Source organism: Cyanistes caeruleus, unplaced genomic scaffold (genome assembly GCF_971803275.1).
Source record: "Cyanistes caeruleus unplaced genomic scaffold, bCyaCae1.hap1.1 HAP1_SCAFFOLD_65, whole genome shotgun sequence".
Classification (NCBI taxonomy): domain Eukaryota; kingdom Metazoa; phylum Chordata; class Aves; order Passeriformes; family Paridae; genus Cyanistes; species Cyanistes caeruleus.
This window is the reverse complement of record NW_028255884.1, coordinates 4,545,623-4,565,281: the sequence shown is the minus strand read 5'-3', so window position 1 is coordinate 4,565,281 and position 19,659 is coordinate 4,545,623. Positions and strand designations below refer to the sequence as shown.

The 19,659-nt window shown below is 52.7% G+C and overlaps 1 protein-coding gene across 1 annotated transcript; it reads right to left on the bottom strand.

Moving 5' to 3' along the window:
• Positions 1-14,931: 14,931 nt before the first annotated feature.
• On the bottom strand, positions 14,932-17,619 carry LOC147647255 (serine/threonine-protein kinase pim-1-like; the record flags this gene model as incomplete). Its single annotated transcript, XM_086872449.1, has 6 exons — positions 14,932-15,134; positions 15,324-15,471; positions 15,728-15,904; positions 16,540-16,906; positions 17,111-17,161; positions 17,272-17,619. Coding segments are annotated over 5 exons (1,050 nt in total), but the record flags the coding sequence as incomplete, so codon positions are not given.
• Positions 17,620-19,659: the final 2,040 nt, after the last annotated feature.

Genomic DNA, 19,659 nt, shown 5'->3' with positions numbered 1-19,659 from the left:
TTAAGAGGAGTTACAGTGGGACCCGACAACACCGGGGGCCCTTAAAGCGGCCATGGTAGAGAGAACCCCCAAAATCCACCCTGGGGGACAAAACATCCCCTACAGGGGCTTGGGGTGGGGACACCCCTAAAAATGTCACTTAAAGCCGTCATGATCCCCCCTCAAAAGGGGCTTGTGGGGCAGCGGCCGCACAAACACCCTAAAATGGGGAGGAAAAAACACCCCTGTAGTGGTGGGATCCCCCCCAAAAAACCTGAAAAAGAGAAAAACTCCTCTTGAGAGGGGCCTGAAGATCCTGAAAGGCCCTGGAAGAGGGACAAGATCCCCTCCTGTGCTGGGGCCTCCCCGAGCCGGGAACTCTCCCGTTCCTGCACTCGGGGGAGCCCCGAACGACGGCGGCTCCTGGGCTGAGCCCCCCTCAGCCGGGGCTGCGGGGGGAACTGGGGGGGCTGGGACGGGGCTTGGGGCTCCTGGGGTGAACTGGGGGACCCTCAGTGCTCCCACCTCCCCCTGTTCCCCTGTCCCGCCCCGTTCCCATTGTTCCCCCAAAGCTCCGCTGCCCCCAGCTCGGTTTGGGGGGGACCCAGCCCTTTCCCATCGTGTCCCGGCCCGGCCCCGCTCACCCGAGGGCTCCGAACCACGCCCAGGGACAGAGGAGGGACAGAGGAGGAGGAAGAGGAGGGACAGAGGAGGAGGAAGAGGAGGAGCAGGAGGAGGAAGAGCTGGAGCAGGCAGAGGAGGCTCCACCTGCGCTCCCCGCTCTCTGCATCTGCAGCTCCTTCGGGACCATCGCCCCCCATCCCGCAGGTGCCCGGGGAGGGGGAGCTCGCCCCAAATACCCCGGGGCTCCCTGGCTTTGGGGTTTTTGGGGGGGATGTTTGGGGATGGCAGGGCTCCAGAGCCGAGCCGCAGATGCCCCTCAGGGGCACCCCGGGGGTCCCCGGGAGGTGTTTTTGGGGGGTCCCGGTGGCGGTGGCGGCAGAGCCCCGGCAAAGGGGCCGGGGGGATGCGGGTCCGGCATGGCCGGGAAAGGGGTTCGGGGCTCCCGGTGCCGGCAGTGGCTGCTCCCAGCATTGCCCAGTTGCTCACCCCGTGTGGCTCCAGTTTCCTGTGATCCCCACGATAAGCCAAATCACTCCCAGTCATTCCCTATTAGAGTACAATTTGTCTCCACTTTATCCCATTTTTCCACATTTTTATCCAGTTTTCCCCCATTTTTTCCTTATTTTTGCTTTATTTTTTCTAATTTTTATCCCATTTTCATACCATTTTCCCCCATTTTTATCCTATTTTTTATTTTTCCCCAATTTTTTCCACACTTTTTTCTTTTTTTCCTCCATTTCTCCCGTTTTTATCTCATTTTCCTCATTTTTTCCCATTTTTTCTGATTTTTTTTCCTGTTTTTCCTCCATTTTTACTCAAATTGTTCCCCACGTTTTCCTATTTTTTCCCATTTTTTCCCCTTTTTAATCTATTTATTTTCCATTTCCCAATTTTACCTTAATTTTGCTCCATTTCCCCCAGTTTTTTCCCCATGTTCTCTCCTATTTTCCCCATTTTCTTCCATTTTCCCCCATTTTTGCCTCATCTTTACCATTTTTATTCCGATTTTTATCCCAGTTTTCCCTATTTTTCCCCCTATTTTTATCCAGGTTTTATCTCAATTTTCCACAATTTTATCCCCATTTTCTTCCATTTCTTTCTCCCATTTTTCCCAATTTTTCCTCCATTTCCATCCCATTTTTCCCTATTTTTATCCCATTTTGGGTTGATTTTCCCCCATTTTTTCTCCCATTTTTCTTTCCCCCATTTTTCTCTAGTTTTCCCCAACTTTTCCCCTTTTTTTCTCCATTTCCATCCTATTTTTCCACATTTCCCCCTATCTTCCCCATTTAATTATCCCAAAAATTAATATTTTGGAGGGGGAAAAATTGAAATTTTGGGGGCGGGGGGGGGAGAATAGAAATTATGGCAGGAAAAAAGGGTGTTTTGGAGGCAAAACTCCATGAATTTGAATCACAACTTTCCCATGATTTTTCCATAATTTCCAGCTGGAAGGAGCTGTGGGATTCATCTGAACACTGTGGAAGCTGGAAGAGGACCAGCCATCAACCTTCCCAAAAATCTGGACCAGCTCATCCGCAATTCTACCTTTCCCCGCTTCCTGCATTCCCTGGTCTGGAAATTCTTCTACCACCTCCCAAGTAGGCAATTCCCAAAATTCCATGGAAAAATGGGATAGGTGGATTTCATCCTGGTTTTTTCCTGATTTTTCCCATTTTTTCCTAGTTTTTTTCCCCATTTTTTCCTGCTTTTTCCAGATTATTTTCGTCTTTCTTTTCCTCGCTTTGTCCATGATTTTCCTCATTTTTTCCTGGTATTTTCCCAATTTTTTTTCCTCTTTTTTTCCCATTTTTTCCTGATTTTTTTCCTGTTTTCTTTAATTTTCTGCATTTTTCCCACTTTTTCTAGTTTTTCCAGTTTTTCCTGAATTCCCCTATTTTTTTCTTGATTCTTCCCTCCTTTTTCCCCCAATTTTTCCTGTTTTTCCCAGTTTCTTCTCTATGTTTCCTGATTTCCCCCTAATTTTTCCTGGTTTCCCCTGATTTTTCCCAATTTTTTCCCTGATTTTCCCCCAATTTTTTTCATTAATTTTTTTCTGATTTTTTCCCAGATTTTTTCCAGATTTTCTTTTTTTTTTTCTTTTCCTGATTTTTCCCTCATTTTTCACAATTTTTCTCCCCGTTTTTTTCCCCACTTTTTCCTGATTTTTTTTTCTGATTTTTCCCAATTTTTCTCCATTTCTTCCTAATTTTTCCTGATTTTTGCCTGTTCATTTCCTTAATATTTCCTGGCTTTTTCTCATTTTTTTCCCATTTTACAAGGTTTTCTCCCCACTTTATTTCATCATTTTACCCTGATTTTTTTCCTTGATTTTCCCCTTTTTTTTCCTGGTCTTCTTCCTCTTTTTTTTTTTCTTGATTTTTCCCTGTTTTTTCCCCAGTTTTCCCCCCTTATTCTTTTCCTGGTTTTCCCTCTTTTTTTCGCAGTTTTTTTCCTGCTTATTCCCCAATTTTTTCACAATTTTCCCGAGATTTTTCCCGGTATTTCCTTAAATGTTTACTGATTTTTCCTGATTTTTCCATGTTTCTTTCCCCTCTCTTTTCTTGATTTTTCCCAATTTGATCTCAATTTTTTTCCTGATTTCCCCCATTTTTTCCTTCTTTTTCCTGATTTTTTCCTGATTTTTTTCCTCTTTCTTATTCTGAATTTTTTTTGCAATTATTTTCTGAATTTTTTCTCAAACTATTCCTTGATTTTTGCAGTTTTTCACATTTTTTTCCCAGATTTTTCCCTTTTCCTTTCCCAAATTTTTCTGGTTTTCCCCAGTTCTTTCCTGATTTTTTATGGTTTTTTTCTGATTTTTTCCAGATTTTTTTTCCCTTTTCCTAATTTTCCCCTGATTTTTCTTTTTTTTTATGTTTTTTTTTTACAATTTTTTCCCAGTCATTTTTCTGATTTTTTTGCAATGTTTTCTCAAATATTTCATTTTTTTTCTTGACTTTTCCAATATTTTTCCCAATTTTTTCCTGGTTTTTCACAGGGTCCTTTCGTCTTTCTTTTTCTGATATGTTCCCTCATTTTTCACAATTTTTCCCAATTTTTTTCATGCCTTTCCCATTTTCTCCTGATTTTTCCCTCTTCTTTTCCAAAATTTTATCTAGCTTTATCTCAATTTCTTCTCAAATTTCCCTTAATTTTCCTTGATTATTCCTGGGGTTTTTCCCAAATTTTTCCCATTTTTTCCAGATTTTATTCCTCTTTCTTTTCTGGTTGTTTCCCGATTTTTCTGAGTTCTTTCCCAGTTTTTTTCCTGATTTTCCAAAGTTCTTTTCAATTTTTCCTGGTTTTTCATTATTTTTCCTTCTTTTCCTATTTTCATTTTTTTTTCCCCATTTTTTCTATTTTTTTCCCAGATTTTTCCCATTTTCTCCTTGTGTGCCCTCTTTTTTTTTTTTTTCCCCAAAGTTTTTCCTGGTTTTCCCCAATTTTTTGCCAAATTTTCCCGTTTTTCCTGATTTTTTCCTCTTTTTTTTTTTTTTTTTAATTTCACCCTGATATTTTTCTGGTTTTTCCCTGATTTTTCCCTTCTATTTTCCTTGAATTTATTCTGGGTTTTTTTTCCATTTTTTCCCCAGTTTTCCAGTTTCCTTCACTCTGCCAGTATCATCCCAGTAACTCCCAGTCTGATCTCAGACACTCCCAGTCTGATCCCAGTCACTCCCAGGATGAGGCCAGTGGCCCCCAGTTGCTCCCTGGCAGTGCCAGTGTGACCCCAGTAGCCTCCAGTGTGATCCCTGGGACTCCCTGTCTCTCCCAGTATATCCCAGTCAGCCCCAGCACGCTCCCAGTCATTCCCAGCTCCTCCCAGTTGCTCTCAGCATGATCCCAGTTGTTCCCAGCCACTCCCAGTCAATCCCAGTATGATTCCAGTCACCCTCAGTGGGATCCCAGTCCCCCCCAGCATGGTCCCAGCTGCTCCCACTGTGATCCCAGTATGATCCCAGTTGAGTGTGATCCCAGAATAGTTGTAATTCTTCCCAGTTCCTACCAGTATGATCCCAGTTGTCCCTGGAATAGTCCCAGTCCATCTCAGCACGATCCCACTCACTCCCAGTTTCTTCCAGTGTGGTTCCAGCTGTTCCCAGTATGGTCACTGTCACTCCCAGTATATCCCAGTTGCCCTCAGCATGCTTGTGCTCATTCCCAATCATTCCCAGTTGCCCCAGTAAGGTTCCAGTTACCCCAGTCCAAACCAGTCCCTGCCAGTGCTGCCACTCCTGGGATCCCCCAGCCCTCTCTGCGTTCCCCGGTCCCACATCTCCCCAGAGGAGCCCCAAGGGCTGGCAGTCCCCAGCCAGGGTCCCCAGCCAGCCCCAGGTTGGATCTGCAGCCCCCAATTTTCCCAGTTTCCCTCTCCTTTTCCCCGGGCCGGGTTCCCCCCGTCCCCAGCGGGTGGGAGCAGCGGAGAGCCCCGCGCTGCCCATCCCGACCTGTCCCGGCTCCATCCCCGCTCCTGCCGTGGGCTGTGAGGGGTTTGGGAACGGGGCACCGAGGGTGTCACTGCTCCTGGGGGAGGAGGAGGAGGGATGGAAGAGGAGGGATGAAGGAGAGAAAGGATGGAAGTAAGAGAAGAAGGTGGAGTTAGGGAGGAGGAGCAGGAGGAAGAGGAGGGACAAATGAAGATCAGGGAAAGTAGAAGGAACCACGAGGTGGAGCATTACCCAAATTCACAGCCCCTCACCCGTGGGATCATCACTCCCCCTCCATCCTGTAGGTGCCCAGGGAGGGGGAGCTTGGCCCAGAAATCCTGGGGGGTTCCTGGGGTGGTTTTTTTGGGGGGGTGTTTGGAGAATGAAGAACTCCAAAGCTGAGCAGAAAATGCCCCTTGGGGGGACACTGGGGGTCCCACAATCCATAAGTGGGGAGATGGAAACAGGGGGAGCTTTTTGGATTCCTGGCACTTCCAGCAGCCTGGGGAGGGCAGGGACTGAGCAGACAAGGGAACCCCCAGTACAAGCGTGACCCCCAGCAGCTGGGACAGGGGGGAAACTCTGAACACCAAAGGGGAGAGACCAGAGATGGGGAACTCCTGGGAGACATTTTCAGGGCTGAATCTTGGTGTTTGGGAGGTTTTTATAGACTCCAGAGGCTTGGTGACTTCTAGAGATGAATTTGCACAGGGGGAGCCCCCTAACCCAGCGTGCCCATGAACTGTATTTTTCCCCAAACCAGGATTTCCCATTCCCAAACCTTGGCTGGATGGAGAAGGAGGCTGCAAGGAAGATGCCCCAGGACACCCAGGCAGGTGAGGAGGAAGTCTGTGCCCCTTTCCCCCTCTCTCCTGCTCCATCTCCCAGCCCAGCCTGGCCCCCGGCTGCAGGACAACCCCGCTGCCGACGCCGTCCTGCCAGGGACGCACTGGGGGGATCTCCTTCCCCTTCCCTCTGGCACGGAGGCAAATCCCATCCTCTCCTTGTCCTTCCTCCCCCAGACAAGGAGCTGAGGATGGAGACCAGGGAGGACAAATCCCCACAGCAGAACCTCATGGAAGAGGCTGTTTTGAGCAGCTCCACGGCACAGGAATCCAATGGGGAGGAAAATCCCCAGAGATCCCGCAGGAGGAGGGGCTCCAAACCCATCCCAGGGTGCTCTGAGGAGGAAAGACCCACCCTGTGCCAGGAAGGCGGCCGGAGATCCAGCCGGGGCTCTGAGCTGGTGGTCCATGAGCAGCTTCAGGATGGGGAGAAGCCCTACAAGTGCTTGGAGTGTGGGAAGAGCTTCAGCCAGAGGAAAACCCTCGTCAGCCACCAGATGATCCACACTGGGGAGAGGCCCTACGAATGTCCTGAGTGTGGGAAGAGGTTTCAGAGGAGCTCCACTCTCCTCAGGCACCAGCTGATTCACACAAATGAGAGGCCCTTCCGCTGCCCTGACTGTGGGGAGGGCTTCAAGCACAACTCCACCCTCATCACCCACCGGCGCATCCACACTGGGGAGAGGCCCTTTGAGTGTGGGGAATGTGGGAAGAGCTTCAGCTGCAGCTCCAGCCTGATCCTCCACCAGAGGATCCACACTGGGGAACGTCCCTATGAGTGTGGGGAGTGTGGAATGACCTTCAGCCGGAGGTCCCAGCTGACCATCCACCAGATGATCCACACTGGGGAGAGGCCCTATGAGTGTCCTGAGTGTGGGAAGAGGTTTCAGACCAGCTCAGATCTCCTCAGGCACCAGCGGATTCACACGGATGAGAGGCCCTTCCGCTGCCCCGACTGCAGGAAGGGCTTCAAGCACAACTCCACCCTCATCAGGCACCGGCGCATCCACACTGGGGAGAGGCCCTATGAGTGTCCCCAGTGTGGGAAGAGCTTCAGCCGGAGCTCTCACTTGGCCAGACACCAACAGAGGCACCGGTAAGGGAAGCCCTTTGAGTGCCCCAAGTGCAGAAAGAGATTTGTGCACTGCTCCAGCTCCATCCCCCATCAGAGGACCCACGTTGGGCAGAGCTCTGATGACCCACGTTCCCAGTGATCTGTGTTGGCAACACACTGGGCTGGTGGTCATTTTGATTTGGTTCTATCTTTTGATTCATCTTCATCTCTTTAAAACAGACAAAATTGCAATAAATGTCTACAAATTCATCAAAGGCATCTAAAACCTCACATTTACTAATGCTTCAAGGGAATCTGGGAGATACTTGGGAGTATTCAGGGGTTGTGGGGTTATTTGGTGGAGTTGTCTCCATTTCTTGGCACTCAAGGAGACGAGAGAGTTCGATCTGTCACCTCAAAACCACTCAGTGCCATTGAAATCTACTCAATCCCACCAAAATTATTCAATTCCACAGCCTCTCAGGGTGTGTTGCCTTAAATTTTAGCTTTCATATCTTTCATGTTCTGCACTGCCTAGGTTTGTAGTTTTGAACTTCATGTTAAGTGTCACAGAGCTCTCTTCAGAGAGTAGGTAGACAAAACAATTCCTTTTCTAGCTTGATACCAAGAACAGTTGTTAGAAGTTTCAGGCCCAAAAGCATAAACAAGGGTGGACTGAAGAGAGAAAACAAGAAGGATGGGACTTCATCATCTGAAGCTGTCATTGGACAGTGAACAGATTGCAATATCCAGATGGACCTAAACTTCTAAAAATGTGAGACCTTGTGATCAGTTGTTCATTTTTGTTACCATTTTTGGTCCATCCTGGGTGTAGCCCTGGCCAGGTTCTTGTACTGCCCAAGGTGTATCCTCTAAGGCCTTTTAATAAATTTTATTCTTAACTCTGTCCAGCCTCTGTTCTAGGCCAGCCTTCTGAAGGCATCAGGTGGAATGGGGTTGGAAGGGGATTGGGTGAAGTGGGATGCAAATCAGGAGGGGTGAGATGGGCATTGGGTGGGGCAGGATGGATGTGATGGAGTTTGGGAGGTGTGAAATGGGGGAAATCAGGCTTGGGAAGGCAGTTTGATGTCCAGCAGGAGTGGGATGGATTGGCCTTGGGATTGAGGAGGTGGGGTTGGATCTGCAATGAGACAGCCAAAGTTTGGGGATGATGAAAAAAGAGGGTGCGACTTATTCAGCGAGTTTTGGATATTCCACATTCCTGAAGACATTTTGGGGTATCTCACGTTTCTGAGGCGCTTTTGGGGCACTCCCCAGCTCTTGGGGTGTTCCTGAGAGCAGCTCCATGGAGCCCCATTGCCAGGGCTGGTTGCCATGGGCACGAGCTCAGAGCTGTAGCCAGAGTGCGTTGCCTCAGCGCTGGAGAGCAGAGAAATGATGAATGGCCCCAGACATCTCCAGGGTGTGTTTGGGGGCAGAGCAAGTTCTGCCTGTGTGGGGCGGTCACTGCCCCAGCCCAGCCACTGCAGCCTCTGCTCCAGCCCCAAAGTGGCTGCCAAGCCCCTGGCACCCCAAAAACCCCAGCTGGGAGAGGGAGCAGAGCAGGTGAGGCTGTGACACGGGTGTGACACTGACATGTGCCACGGCCCTGGAGCTCACAGCAGCTGAGATGGCGCTGGATCCAAGGCTGACTGTGGATCTCTGTCCCTCTCTCTCTTCCCCTGACTTCCAGTTTTCAAAATCTGGATAGCTTGAAGTTGGATGGGTTGGACGAGTTGGCTCAGTCTGTGCTTAGTAAAGTGATTTCCTCTAATTGCATGCAGCTTTATGATTTCCCAAGTACCTAATTCTCTAAAGTTTGCAGCTGAAAGTTTGTTCCCATCCTCCTGAGAAGTTTGTTGTTTTCTCCCATGCACTGCCCAAGGGGATGGAGGTACCTCAGGTCCCTTTCCAGCAGGGCCCGAGCGAGCTTGGGGCACAGCACAGGAACTGCAATGCTGAGCCAGCCCTGGCTGGGTTGGAGGAAGCAGAAAGGCCAAGCCCTGAGCCCAGGCCTGGCCCAGCAGGGCCTGTCCCTCACGGGTGGCTCGGGGCTCTTTGTGGGGCAGTGGGATGTGAGGGGCAGCAAGGACAAATGCCATAAACCTGCGAGCCCTGCCAGCCTCCTCAGGGAGGGCCGAGGGAGGAGCAAAGACCTTCCTGGGGCTGTGCCCTGGGCCAGGAGGGATTGTGCCAGTGGAGTTGACCCTAAATTTCTTCTCCCAGGCAGCTTTAGGACATGGAACATGGAGAAGCCAGAGCCAACTCTCAGCCTTCCACAGTCCTCCAGTAGAATCCTGTGTGGGGAGCAGCCTGGGAGCAGGGTTTGTGTGTCAGGGGAGGGGAATTCAGAGCCCTTTTCTCCCCCATGGGCTGAGGGTCTGCATTTTCAATGGCCCTGCAGCTGCCAAAGGGGCCTTTTTCACCCAGCTGAGAACAGTTCTGCTGATAGCCTGTCCTAAACCAGTTTTTCCTGCAAATTTGCTGATGAAGCCACATTTTTTGCAGCCCCAGGTCTTGTGTGCATGCAGGTGTCTCAACTGAAGGGTGGAACAGCTCTGCTAGGTAGGAGTTCTCTTTTTCATGGTGGATTTTTGGGTTTTTTTTAAATTATCTCCCCCTGTCAGCTGTGTGCAGAGCTGTGTAACTGTGTGTGACACTTGTCTGTGGCACTGTAGGGGTGGCCAAGGGCACCTTCCCCGAGCTGTGTGCAGAGGAATCCACAGCAGCCCAGGCCGGGGGTGCTCAGTGGCCGCTCAGTTCCGCTGACTGGACGCGGCTCTGGCCGCTTCCCTTGGAGCGTCTCCAGGGAGGGAACGCTGGGGCTGCTGGCCCGGCTGTGCTGTCACTGCCAGGGGAACGCTGGGGCTGCTGGCCCGGCTGTGCTGTCACTGCCAGGGGAACGCTGGGGCTGCTGGCCCGGCTGTGCTGTCACTGCCAGGGGAACGCTGGGGCTGCTGGCCCGGCTGTGCTGTCACTGCCAGGGGAACGCTGGGGCTGCTGGCCCGGCTGTGCTGGCACTGCCAGGGGAACGCTGGGGCTGCTGGCCCGGCTGTGCTGTCACTGCCAGGGGAACGCTGGGGCTGCTGGCCCGGCTGTGCTGGCACTGCCAGGGGAACGCTGGGGCTGCTGGCCCGGCTGTGCTGTCACTGCCAGGGGAACGCTGGGGCTGCTGGCCCGGCTGTGCTGGCACTGCCAGGGGAACGCTGGGGCTGCTGGCCCGGCTGTGCTGGCACTGCCAGGGGAACGCTGGGGCTGCCCCGCTCCTGCCCCACCCCATCAGCTCTGCCAGCGCCTCCAGGGGACACAAAGGCTGAGCCCAAGGGTGAGAGTTGCACAAGGGGCTGAGCTGGCATCTGGGACCCATTGGGATCATGGAGTGCAGCCCCCGGCCCTGCACAGACACCCCAACAATCGCAGCCTGTGCATCCCTGGCAGCGCTGGCCAAAGGCTCCTGGAGCTGCGGCAGCCTCGGGGCCGTGCCCATTCCCTGGGGAGCCTGGGCACTGCCCCAGCCCCCTGGGGGGGAAGAAGCTTTTGCTCATCTCCAGCCCAGCCCTGCCCTGGCCCAGCTCCAGCCGTTCCCTCGGCTCCTGTCCCTGCTCACCTGGGCAGAGATCAGAGCTTGCCCACAGAAGCTGTGGCTGCCCCTGGATCCCTGGAAGTGTCCAAGGCCAGGCTGGATGGGGCTTGGAGCAGCCTGGGATAGTGGAAGATGTCCCTGCCCATGGCAGGGGGTGGAACGAGATGAACTTTAAGGTCTCTTCCAAGCCAAGGCATTCTGTGATTCTGTGATTTTGGGGGAGATGCTGAAGCTCTGGCTCAGCTTTATCTCAGCAAATGTCTGGAGCCAGCAGCAGCCATGGGTGGGATCATCTCCTCCTCCCTCTCGCTGTGGCTGTAACTCACCCAAGGGCAGTGTTATAAATGAAATTGAAATTTGGACAGCTAGGGCTATTGGGTTAACAGCAGTTTAATAACAAGAAAAAAAATTATACCATTTAGTGAATTGAATACAAGAAAACAATTTAATAAAAGAATACAATTTAGTGGATTGAATAGCAATTTGATATAGAAGGAATACAATTTAGTAAAAGAGTACAATTTAGTGAATATATTCATATATATATATATACATATGTATATATATATGTATGAATAAATATATGAATATAGCTTGCCAGTAATTATGATTAAAGCATAAGCAAAACTGACTGGGGTACGGAGAGGGCTTCTCAAGCCCCTTACATATGAAATAAAGCAATTCAAACTAAACTTATATACTGTATACTTATACATATTCATTCATGTTTCCAGTAAGTCTCATCGTATTTCTGATTCTTTAATTTTACATCACTGTTCTTCATGGTGCATGCTTCACTTGTTGCTAGGGGGTCTTCAGTCTTCTTTTGGTGGTCTTTTGGTTGAAGGCTTACACTCATCCTCATTGTTCTTTGGATAACCTTACAGGCTGTGTGTGCATACTAAGCGTTGTGTTATGTAAGTGAGCATTGTGCTCGACTAATTAGTCTTATATTTTATAATTTTCAGGCCCTATACCTAAAGTCATTCCAACTTTATCCATGTCAAGGTCGATTTTGTCTTAGGATATTTCTTATCTCAAAACTACATCCTGTACCTTAATTTTAACATGTAACATCTGTAGAGGGGTACATCTGCCTTGTAACACCAATTCCCTTGATTGCTTCTAATAATAACAACTTTCCAAATAGTTATAATTTAGTTCATTTCCATTTATTACAGGAAGGTGTGAAAACAGGAGCATTGCTTGGTGTGGCCTCCTCTCTGCCTTTCACACCTTTCAGTGCTTTGAGCCAGCCAAGAGCTTTCTCCAGGAGTGCAATGAAGCAGCTGTTGCTGCTCCCAGCTCTGGCTCTTCCCAGTCTCTGCCCCTGCCTGGTTTTGTCCCTCTTGCTGTGCCCTCTGTTCCCCCAGGGGGCTGCCCCAGGCTGAGGGATCAGATCCAGGCACTGCTGCTGCTCCCTGGGGACCAGCCCCAGTTTGGTTGTTGCTGTCAGTGCCAGCAGAAGCCGTGGCTGGAGCAGCGGGTGCTGACAGTGGCCCAAGGCCCGGGGCTGGAGGGGTCCCTGGGCTGGGGCTGGGAGGGAGCTGCCCCTTGTTCTCCCTCTGCCTCCCGCAGAGCTGGGCCGGGCACAAGTGGGGCAGCAGAGCCAACAGGGAGCCTGCGAGTCTCTTGCAGCCGTGCCTGCTCAGAGTTTGGCCTTGGAGCTTCAGGTGGGCAAAGGCAGCTGCTCTGCTCCCTCTGCGTGTGCCCGTGTTCAGCAGTGCTGCTCCATCAGTCTGTGCCCAGCAACGGGGAAAAGCCTCAGCCCTGCAGGGCCAGGAGCTGCCGGGCTCTGCCTGAGCAGCTCAGCCAGCGGGAAGGGAGCTGCTCCACACGGGAACCAGGAGCAAAGGACGTGCCTTTACTAGGACATGCTTTCTGTAAAAACAAAACAACAACAACAAAAAAAAACAAAACAAAAACCTAAAAACCAGAAAACATAAAAAAGAAATGAAAGATAAAAATTGCCCCCAAATGTGTAGTGAAAAATCTTCTATAACTCTGGAGTAAGAAAGAGGTAACTGATCTTTTGAAAAAGAGAACTCAGCTTTGACTTTAGTTCCTTAGTTTGTACAAGTGCTAGTGGAAAGGATCCATTAGCTGCCTTCCTTTACAGATTTGATGGATGATTTCCAATATCAAGATATTTTGCACTGCAGTTAAAGGAATAGGAAATTGAAATACATGTTCTTCATGACTGTGTCTTGAGTGTCAAAATTTTGCAGTTTGAAACTTGGACCTAAAGTGTTGCAAATGGAAGTGATAAATCCCAATGGACTGAGGGAATGCAGCTTTTCCTATGGGATGTGCAGCACTCCAAGGACTTCCTCAGTGGGGCTGTGGGTGCTTGGAGCTTTGTCCTGTGCCACTCCGGGATGTCATGAAATGGGACTTCACCTGCCACCAGCCCAGGTCACGCTCTGCCACCCCAGCTCCTTGGACCTTGTGTCCCCAAAGAAGACACAAGGTGTTTCTGCTGCTCCACCTTTGCACAGATCCACAGAGAGCTGGGATTATCCCAAGTCTCGTGTCTCCATTGTGCCATATTCCTAAAGAACCAGCAGCCCATCCTGACGAATATGGTGAGTTATGTGGATGGTTGTCAGCTCCCTTTCCTGCCTAGAAATCCTGAAACTGCTTCTAAATGCTGTTCCCTTCAGCTCTTGGACACCTACTGACACAGAGCTGGGAAAAAAATGCCCTGGCCATGGCTTACAAGGTGAGTTCTGCCAAAGTTAGAGCTCTGTGGGAAATCTCTATCCATCCCTAGCCTTTTAATATATCTGTACGTGGGGGTGTGCATGGATGTGTCTTGGATGGAAAGGAAGGAGTGTGCAAACAATGTGACTGACACTTTCACTCTCTGTGTTCATTCCATACTCATGGGTATCAAGATATTATGGAAACCTTTGCAAGGACAGAGCTTCTGTCCATGGATACAGAGACATCCAAGAGCCCCTGGCACAGACAGACATTGCTGCTCTTCAGCCACTGACAGGATGAGTCCCTGAGACTGGGGCTTGGCCTTCCTCGTGGAGAGGGGCATGAAGGAAGGCTGCAGTGTGATGGAGACTGTGATGGGCTGGGAACTCACTGTGGGAAAGGAGGGAGCAGTTGTGAAGTAAAAGGCAGGTGTGGGACACAACTGTTCAGAGAAGGGCTGAGCTACAGCTTGAGCAAGCTGAAAAATGTCATTTGGGGTCATCCCAGATGGATTTCATTTCAGAAGTTATGGAACAAGTTTAATTTTTGGGGGGTGTCATGTTTTCCCTTGGAGGTGGACACTGTGCAGACTTGAGCTGCATTGCCAAAATGCTCAGGTCTCTGCTGCAGGTCACAGCGTTTCTTCTTTGGCTGATCCCGGCCCGGTGCTGAGCCCAGCAGAGCCCTGGCAGAGCCCAGAGCAGCCTCAGCATCCGCAGAGCCCGGCTGCAAGGAGAGAAAGCAGAAACCGCCCGTCAGCTGAAGGCTCCTGTCCCCTTGTCCCAGCCAGCCGCGGTGCCCAGGCCATGCTGGCCGTGCTCAGAGCTGGGCCCAAAGCTGCCCATCACTGCTGCCTTGGGGAGCAGAGCAGGAGGGCAGGACATGTGCCCAGCCTGCAGCCAGCCACGGCAGATCCAGCCCCTCAGCAGCTGCCCAGAGCGGGATGCTCCTGTGCCCGCTGCCATCTCCCAAAAGCTCTTGTCCCACCCATGCCAAGGAGATGAGGACCCACCTCACACCATCCGCTGCCACAAGAAAAGCTGGTCCCAAACCATGTCCTCAGTCTTCTCCAAGGGCACGGCCCATCCACGCCACAGCTGGTCCCAAGCACTTCCTGATCCAGACTGGACCCCACCTGGAACGCTTCCTTTAGAAAAACAAACAACAAATTAATGAAAATAGGTTACAGACAAAAAGGGGAAACATAAAAAAAATGGTAAAAAATCTTATGTCTGTCAGGAGCTTGAGGAAGGCCCAACCCCTACATTCTGGGGAAAAACCCACCCATGGGTGAGGGAAGCCCATGTTTTCTCCCTTTCCCCCTGCACTGTCCCCCAAAATCACGGTGATCCCAAAGCAAAGCAGGGGAGTGGAGCAGCCCAAGCCCTTCCTTGCCTGCACAGCAAAGCAGCCGTGCTCAGGTTCTGGAGTCCCACCTGTGCTCCTGCCATGGGGGTTTGTTTGTGTCGGGCTGGCTGCCCCAGCCCCAGCCCGGGGCACGGTGGGTGCTGGGGGCTGTTGGCAGGGCCAGGATCCCACTCCCATTTCGTAACCACCCCAGCCCACACCCCCAGCCCTGCCAAAAACCAGCTGGGCAGCCACTGAGGAATCAGTTGCATCTGCCCCAGTGAAAGGGAAACCTTTGGTTCCTGGCCAATGCACAAATCTGGGAGCATCCCCCTGGGTCTGGACTTACCTGAAAATTCACTGTGGAGCCTGGCTTTGAAGAAGGTGCCAGAATCAAAGTCCATCATCGCCAGCTCCCGCTGGCCAGGTGGAGGAAGAGGTTGTCATCCTTGCTGCTGTCCTCCATGTCTCCAGCAGCAGCAGCAGCCCCACCTGGTACAGCTTCTCCAGGGGCTCCTTCTTCCCTGGGGTGACACCAGGCTGTCAGGGTTCTGCCCAGGGCCCAGCTGTCAGTGAAGCAGGACAAGCAAAACCAGCTCAGATGGTGCCCACCAGTGCTGGGCAGAGCAGCTCAGCTCCAGCACAAGGGCTGTGTGTTCCCATTCCATGACCCCAGTGCAATGACACAGGCAGGACAAAAAAGTCTGGGTTTCTTTGCTGCTGATTGCCAGGGCATGTGTGGAGCTGTAACTTACCAGGTCCCTGCATCACTGTGCCTGTGGCTCTCTCCCTTCTTCTAGGGCTGATGAATATCCTGCATCCAGGGATCACAGGACAGGTCTTCTAATGAGGGCCTGTCCAAGGAGTTCAGGGATAAACACCACCTGATCAGAACTTGGCAGTCTGGGGAGAGAAACCACAAACCACTGGTCAGTTGGAGAAGGCTCCTGTCGGCTTTGCCCCACTATTCCCGTGCCCAGGCCACGCTGGATGTGCTCAGAGCTGGGCCTAAACTTTCCCATCAATTCTTTGTTTTGGAGGAGAGCAGGAGAGCAGGACATGTGGCACCTCCTCAGCAGCTGCCAGAGCGGGATGCTCACGAGCCCGCTGCTGTCTCCCAACACTGGTGTTCCCCCCGTGCCCAGAGATGAGGATCCACCTTGGGAGAGCCGTTGTGGCAGCGGGAGCTGGCCCCATCTGATGTTCCTGCCCCTCCTGAAAGGGTGCTCCCCGCAGACCATCTCGTGCAGCAGGATGCCCAGGGACCAGACGGTCGCTGCCTCGCCATGGTACCAGCCGAAGTCGTTCCATTCCGGGGGGCTGTATGACGGTGTTCCTATGGAATATGGATGGAGCTCATCAGGGGGATGCTGCTGCTCGCAGAGCCTGGCCCCAGCATCCCTGGGCATGTGGGGGCTGCCCCAGTGGCACACGGGGTGCCCTGCTGCCCTCTCACCAGCACCTGGGACTTGGGTACAAACCCGGGGTTGGAAAAGAAGCCACTGGTGCTGGAAGAGGGCAGCAGAAACCCTGGCAAGGCCTGACCATGACACACAAAGGGAAATACCCACTCAGTGCTGGGGAAAAGCCACACCCACATCCTCCCTGCTGGCATTGCCCAAAAAATATCTTGAACCAAGGCAAATCAGGTGAGCAGAGCAGTCCAAGCCCATTCTCACCTGCACACCAAACCAGCAGGTGCACAGGTTCTGCCTCTCCCTCTCTGCTATCCCCACCCACGGGGGGTTTTGTCAGGCTGGCTGCCCCAGCCCCAGCCCCAGTCCTGGGCAGAGTGGCAGGCAAAGGCTGCCAGCAGGGCTGGAAGATGGGTCCTCACCCAGCTCTGCTCAGAAGCAACTTGGCTGAAGACTCAATGCTGTGACTGGCAGCCAAAGGGAGAATCCCTCCTGCCACACCCAGGCTGGGCCAGGAGATGCCAGGACCGGGATCACCAACCCTGTGTGGGCTCACCTGCAAATTGAGTGTAGGCTGTGTCCTGCAGGTAGGTGCCACAGCCGAAGTCAATCAGTTTTGCCTCGCCGGTGTCCAGGTCTACCAAGACGTTCTCTGGTTTGATATCTCGGTGCAGGACCCCGCAGCTGGTGCAGTGCCGCACGGCCGCCAGCACCTGCTGGAACAGTTCCCGCGCCTCTTCCTCGGACAGGAACCTCCGTGCCCGAATGAAACGCCGCAGGTCCTGACACCGCTCCGGGCGCTCCAGCACCATCACGATGGTGTTGGGGAGCTCAAACCATTCCAGCAGCTGCACCACACCGGGGAAGCCTGTGGACACCTTGTCCAGCAGCAGTATCTCCAGGGGTGCGCTGGTGCCGTCGGGCTGCGGGAGGAGCACGGTGCCGTCAGTGGGGCTGAGGCCGTGCCAGGGCTCGGGAAGCCCTCAGCCAGCCCGGGATGCTCTGTGCCCTCCGCTGGCCCCACGCCCGCTCTCCCTCCAGGTGTCCTGGCGGCTCCCACCCTGCCGGGCCCCGGCTCATCCCCGCCCGGCACGGCCCGGCTTCTGCCGCTGGCCCCGCTCACTCACCAGCTCGCCCCAGTGCCGGACGCGGTTCCGTGGCACCTTTTTGATGGCCACCTGCAAGCCAAAGGGAACAGCGGATTCAGCTCACCGCCCACCGTGTCCAGCCCCATCCTCCTCCTCCGCCCCCTCCTCCTCCTCCGCCCGCCGCCGGCCCCTCTGCTCACCGGGAGTCCGTCCGAGAGCCGAGTGGCCGCAAAAACTCTGCCAAAGCCGCCGCGCCCCAGCAGTGACCCCACTCGGTAGCGCTGCTGCAGGGCCTGCTGCGCCTTCCCTGGGGAAGAGACGCGGCCGTCAGTGCTCGGCCCGGGGCCAGGAGCGGCCCCCGAGCGCTCCCCGAGCTCCCCGGGCCGGGCACCCGCAGGCGTTCCCTCATTGGAACGCGACAGCGGCGGAGCTCGGGCCGGGGAAGCCGCAGCGGAGGCGGCGGCAGCGGCCGCACCGCCTGTGTCCTCCGCGGGCCCCGGGAGGAGCCGGGGCCGGGGCCGGGGCCGGGGCCGGGGCCGGGGCCGGGGCCGGGGCCGGGGCCGGGGCCGGGGTCGGGGTCGGGGTCGGGCCAGGCGGAGCCAAAGGGCAGCGATGCCGCCCCAGCCCCAGGCACTGATGCCCGCCCAGCACAGCCAGAGCCAGGCGAAGAGGAGACCTCGGCGGGATGGGCGGAGACGGGGACGGGGCCTGGGCAGCCCCGCCCGGGGCCGGGGGCGGACCGGGGGCATGGCCCGGGTGGGCACGGGGAGAGGGAAACTGGACGAAAAGGGGACACAGGAAAAGGGAGAAGATGAGGGACAGTGGGAGAGGGAGAGGAGACACAGAAAATTGATAAAATCGCTTCTTTCGCTGCTGCTGCTGCTGCTGCCGCCGCTGCCGCTGCAACTGAAGCACCGGGGCCGTTTGTCCCCGTGTCCGTTTGTCCGTTGCCCGCTCGGCCCCGCCCCGAGCCCCGCGCTCCCCGGGCAGCCCCTGAGCCTGGCCAAACACGGCAACTTTGCCCTGCTGAGCCAAGAGCCAGAGTCTGGACTCCTGCACAGGGGCACAGCAATGCCCTTGGCTGCTGCTGTGCCTTGTCCCTGCTGAGGCTCAGACACCGTCTGAGCACATTCCCTGAATGCAGAATTTGTACCTGAGCCGAGCACTGCACTTGTGTCTCCTGCATTGCTTTCCAAGGAAAACAGGGCAAGGCAAACTGGCTATAGCTCAGGGTATTTTACAGTGTCTAAAACTTGCCAAGTCTCAGATCTTAGAGGTGAGAGCCATTTGGAATGAATGGGATGGACAAACAGTGCAAGATGGAAAAGGGGAACATAAAAATAAATAGACAAAAATAGAGGAAAACATATTGTTTGTTTCTTTGGATTTTATTTTCATTTCTTCACAAAGCTGTTTCAGTTTTCCCAGAATCTTCTCCCCAGTCCTGTTCTTTCCAAAAACCTGTCCTGGAGAACAAGGCGCAGCTCCTGTCACAAGATGTGCCCCCAGCTGCAGCTTCTCTTGGCTTCCCACACTGTGAGTGCAGCACAACTCTTGCAGCAAAGCAGGACAAATGTTTGAAGAACTTGACAACTTGTTCTTTCTTTTCCTTGTGCACAGGGGAGTTGTGCCATTGGTGAGGTTTTCATTGTTCCTCTTCTACCCAAAGAAAACATGATGGGCTACCAGGAATTGTTGGGGAATACAAGCCTGGCTGAATGTGGAGAAAGAATCTCCAGAGCCTGCAGCCAGCAGTGGAGAGCTCATCATTCCAACAGCCCCATGGACATCTGGAAAGTGATCTGGAACATGAAGATGGGCTGACAGAGGGAGTTTGTTTCTGTGTTCAGTTGAGATGATTCTACATCTCTTGCAGTGGGAGAAATCAAGAGCACAATCAGTTGATGATAAGCAGCAGAACATGATAAGCTGGAGCTCTCAGTGGATGAGAGAAAGAATGTGAAAAGGAGAAATGCAGGGAATGACTTGGTGAACTTTGTGTGTAAGAAGGGTCATTTTTTCCTAATAATTCCCAATTCATTCCCCTTGCTTTTATCCTTTTAACCAGGCCAATTGCATCTCAGATTCCCCAGGAAATGAGAACCCTGAGCTTGTGGAGCTGCCTGAAAGGTGTCCTGTTCCTTTTTCTTCTGCTGCTCAGAAGAAACAATGAAACGAGTTGGGAAGTTCTGGTTTTTCTTTCTCCTGGTGGATTTTTTCATTTGATTTGCCACTGCAGAGGCAATTTCTGTGATGGCCTCTGTCAGTTGATTCTATTTCAGCAGTAGCAGCAGCAGCAACAGGGCTGTGTTTGAGCACTGCAAATGTGACCTGTGTGGCTTTAATTCCCCTCGACTTAGTGCTCAGGGACTTGGGAGCATTTTGATCTGTACTGATCATGATGCCTGAAACAAAAATCCTGAGTTCCCCGTGACAAAAGCACAGTGGGTAGCACTGATTGAAAGAGGCAATTGCAGCTGTACTGCTAAAATTCAAGTGGCAAGCAGAAGAGGGGCAAGAGCAGCTGGGATCTACAACTGCCAAGACAAATGTAGATTAAATAATTTTGTGGGACTTTTCTGGAATTT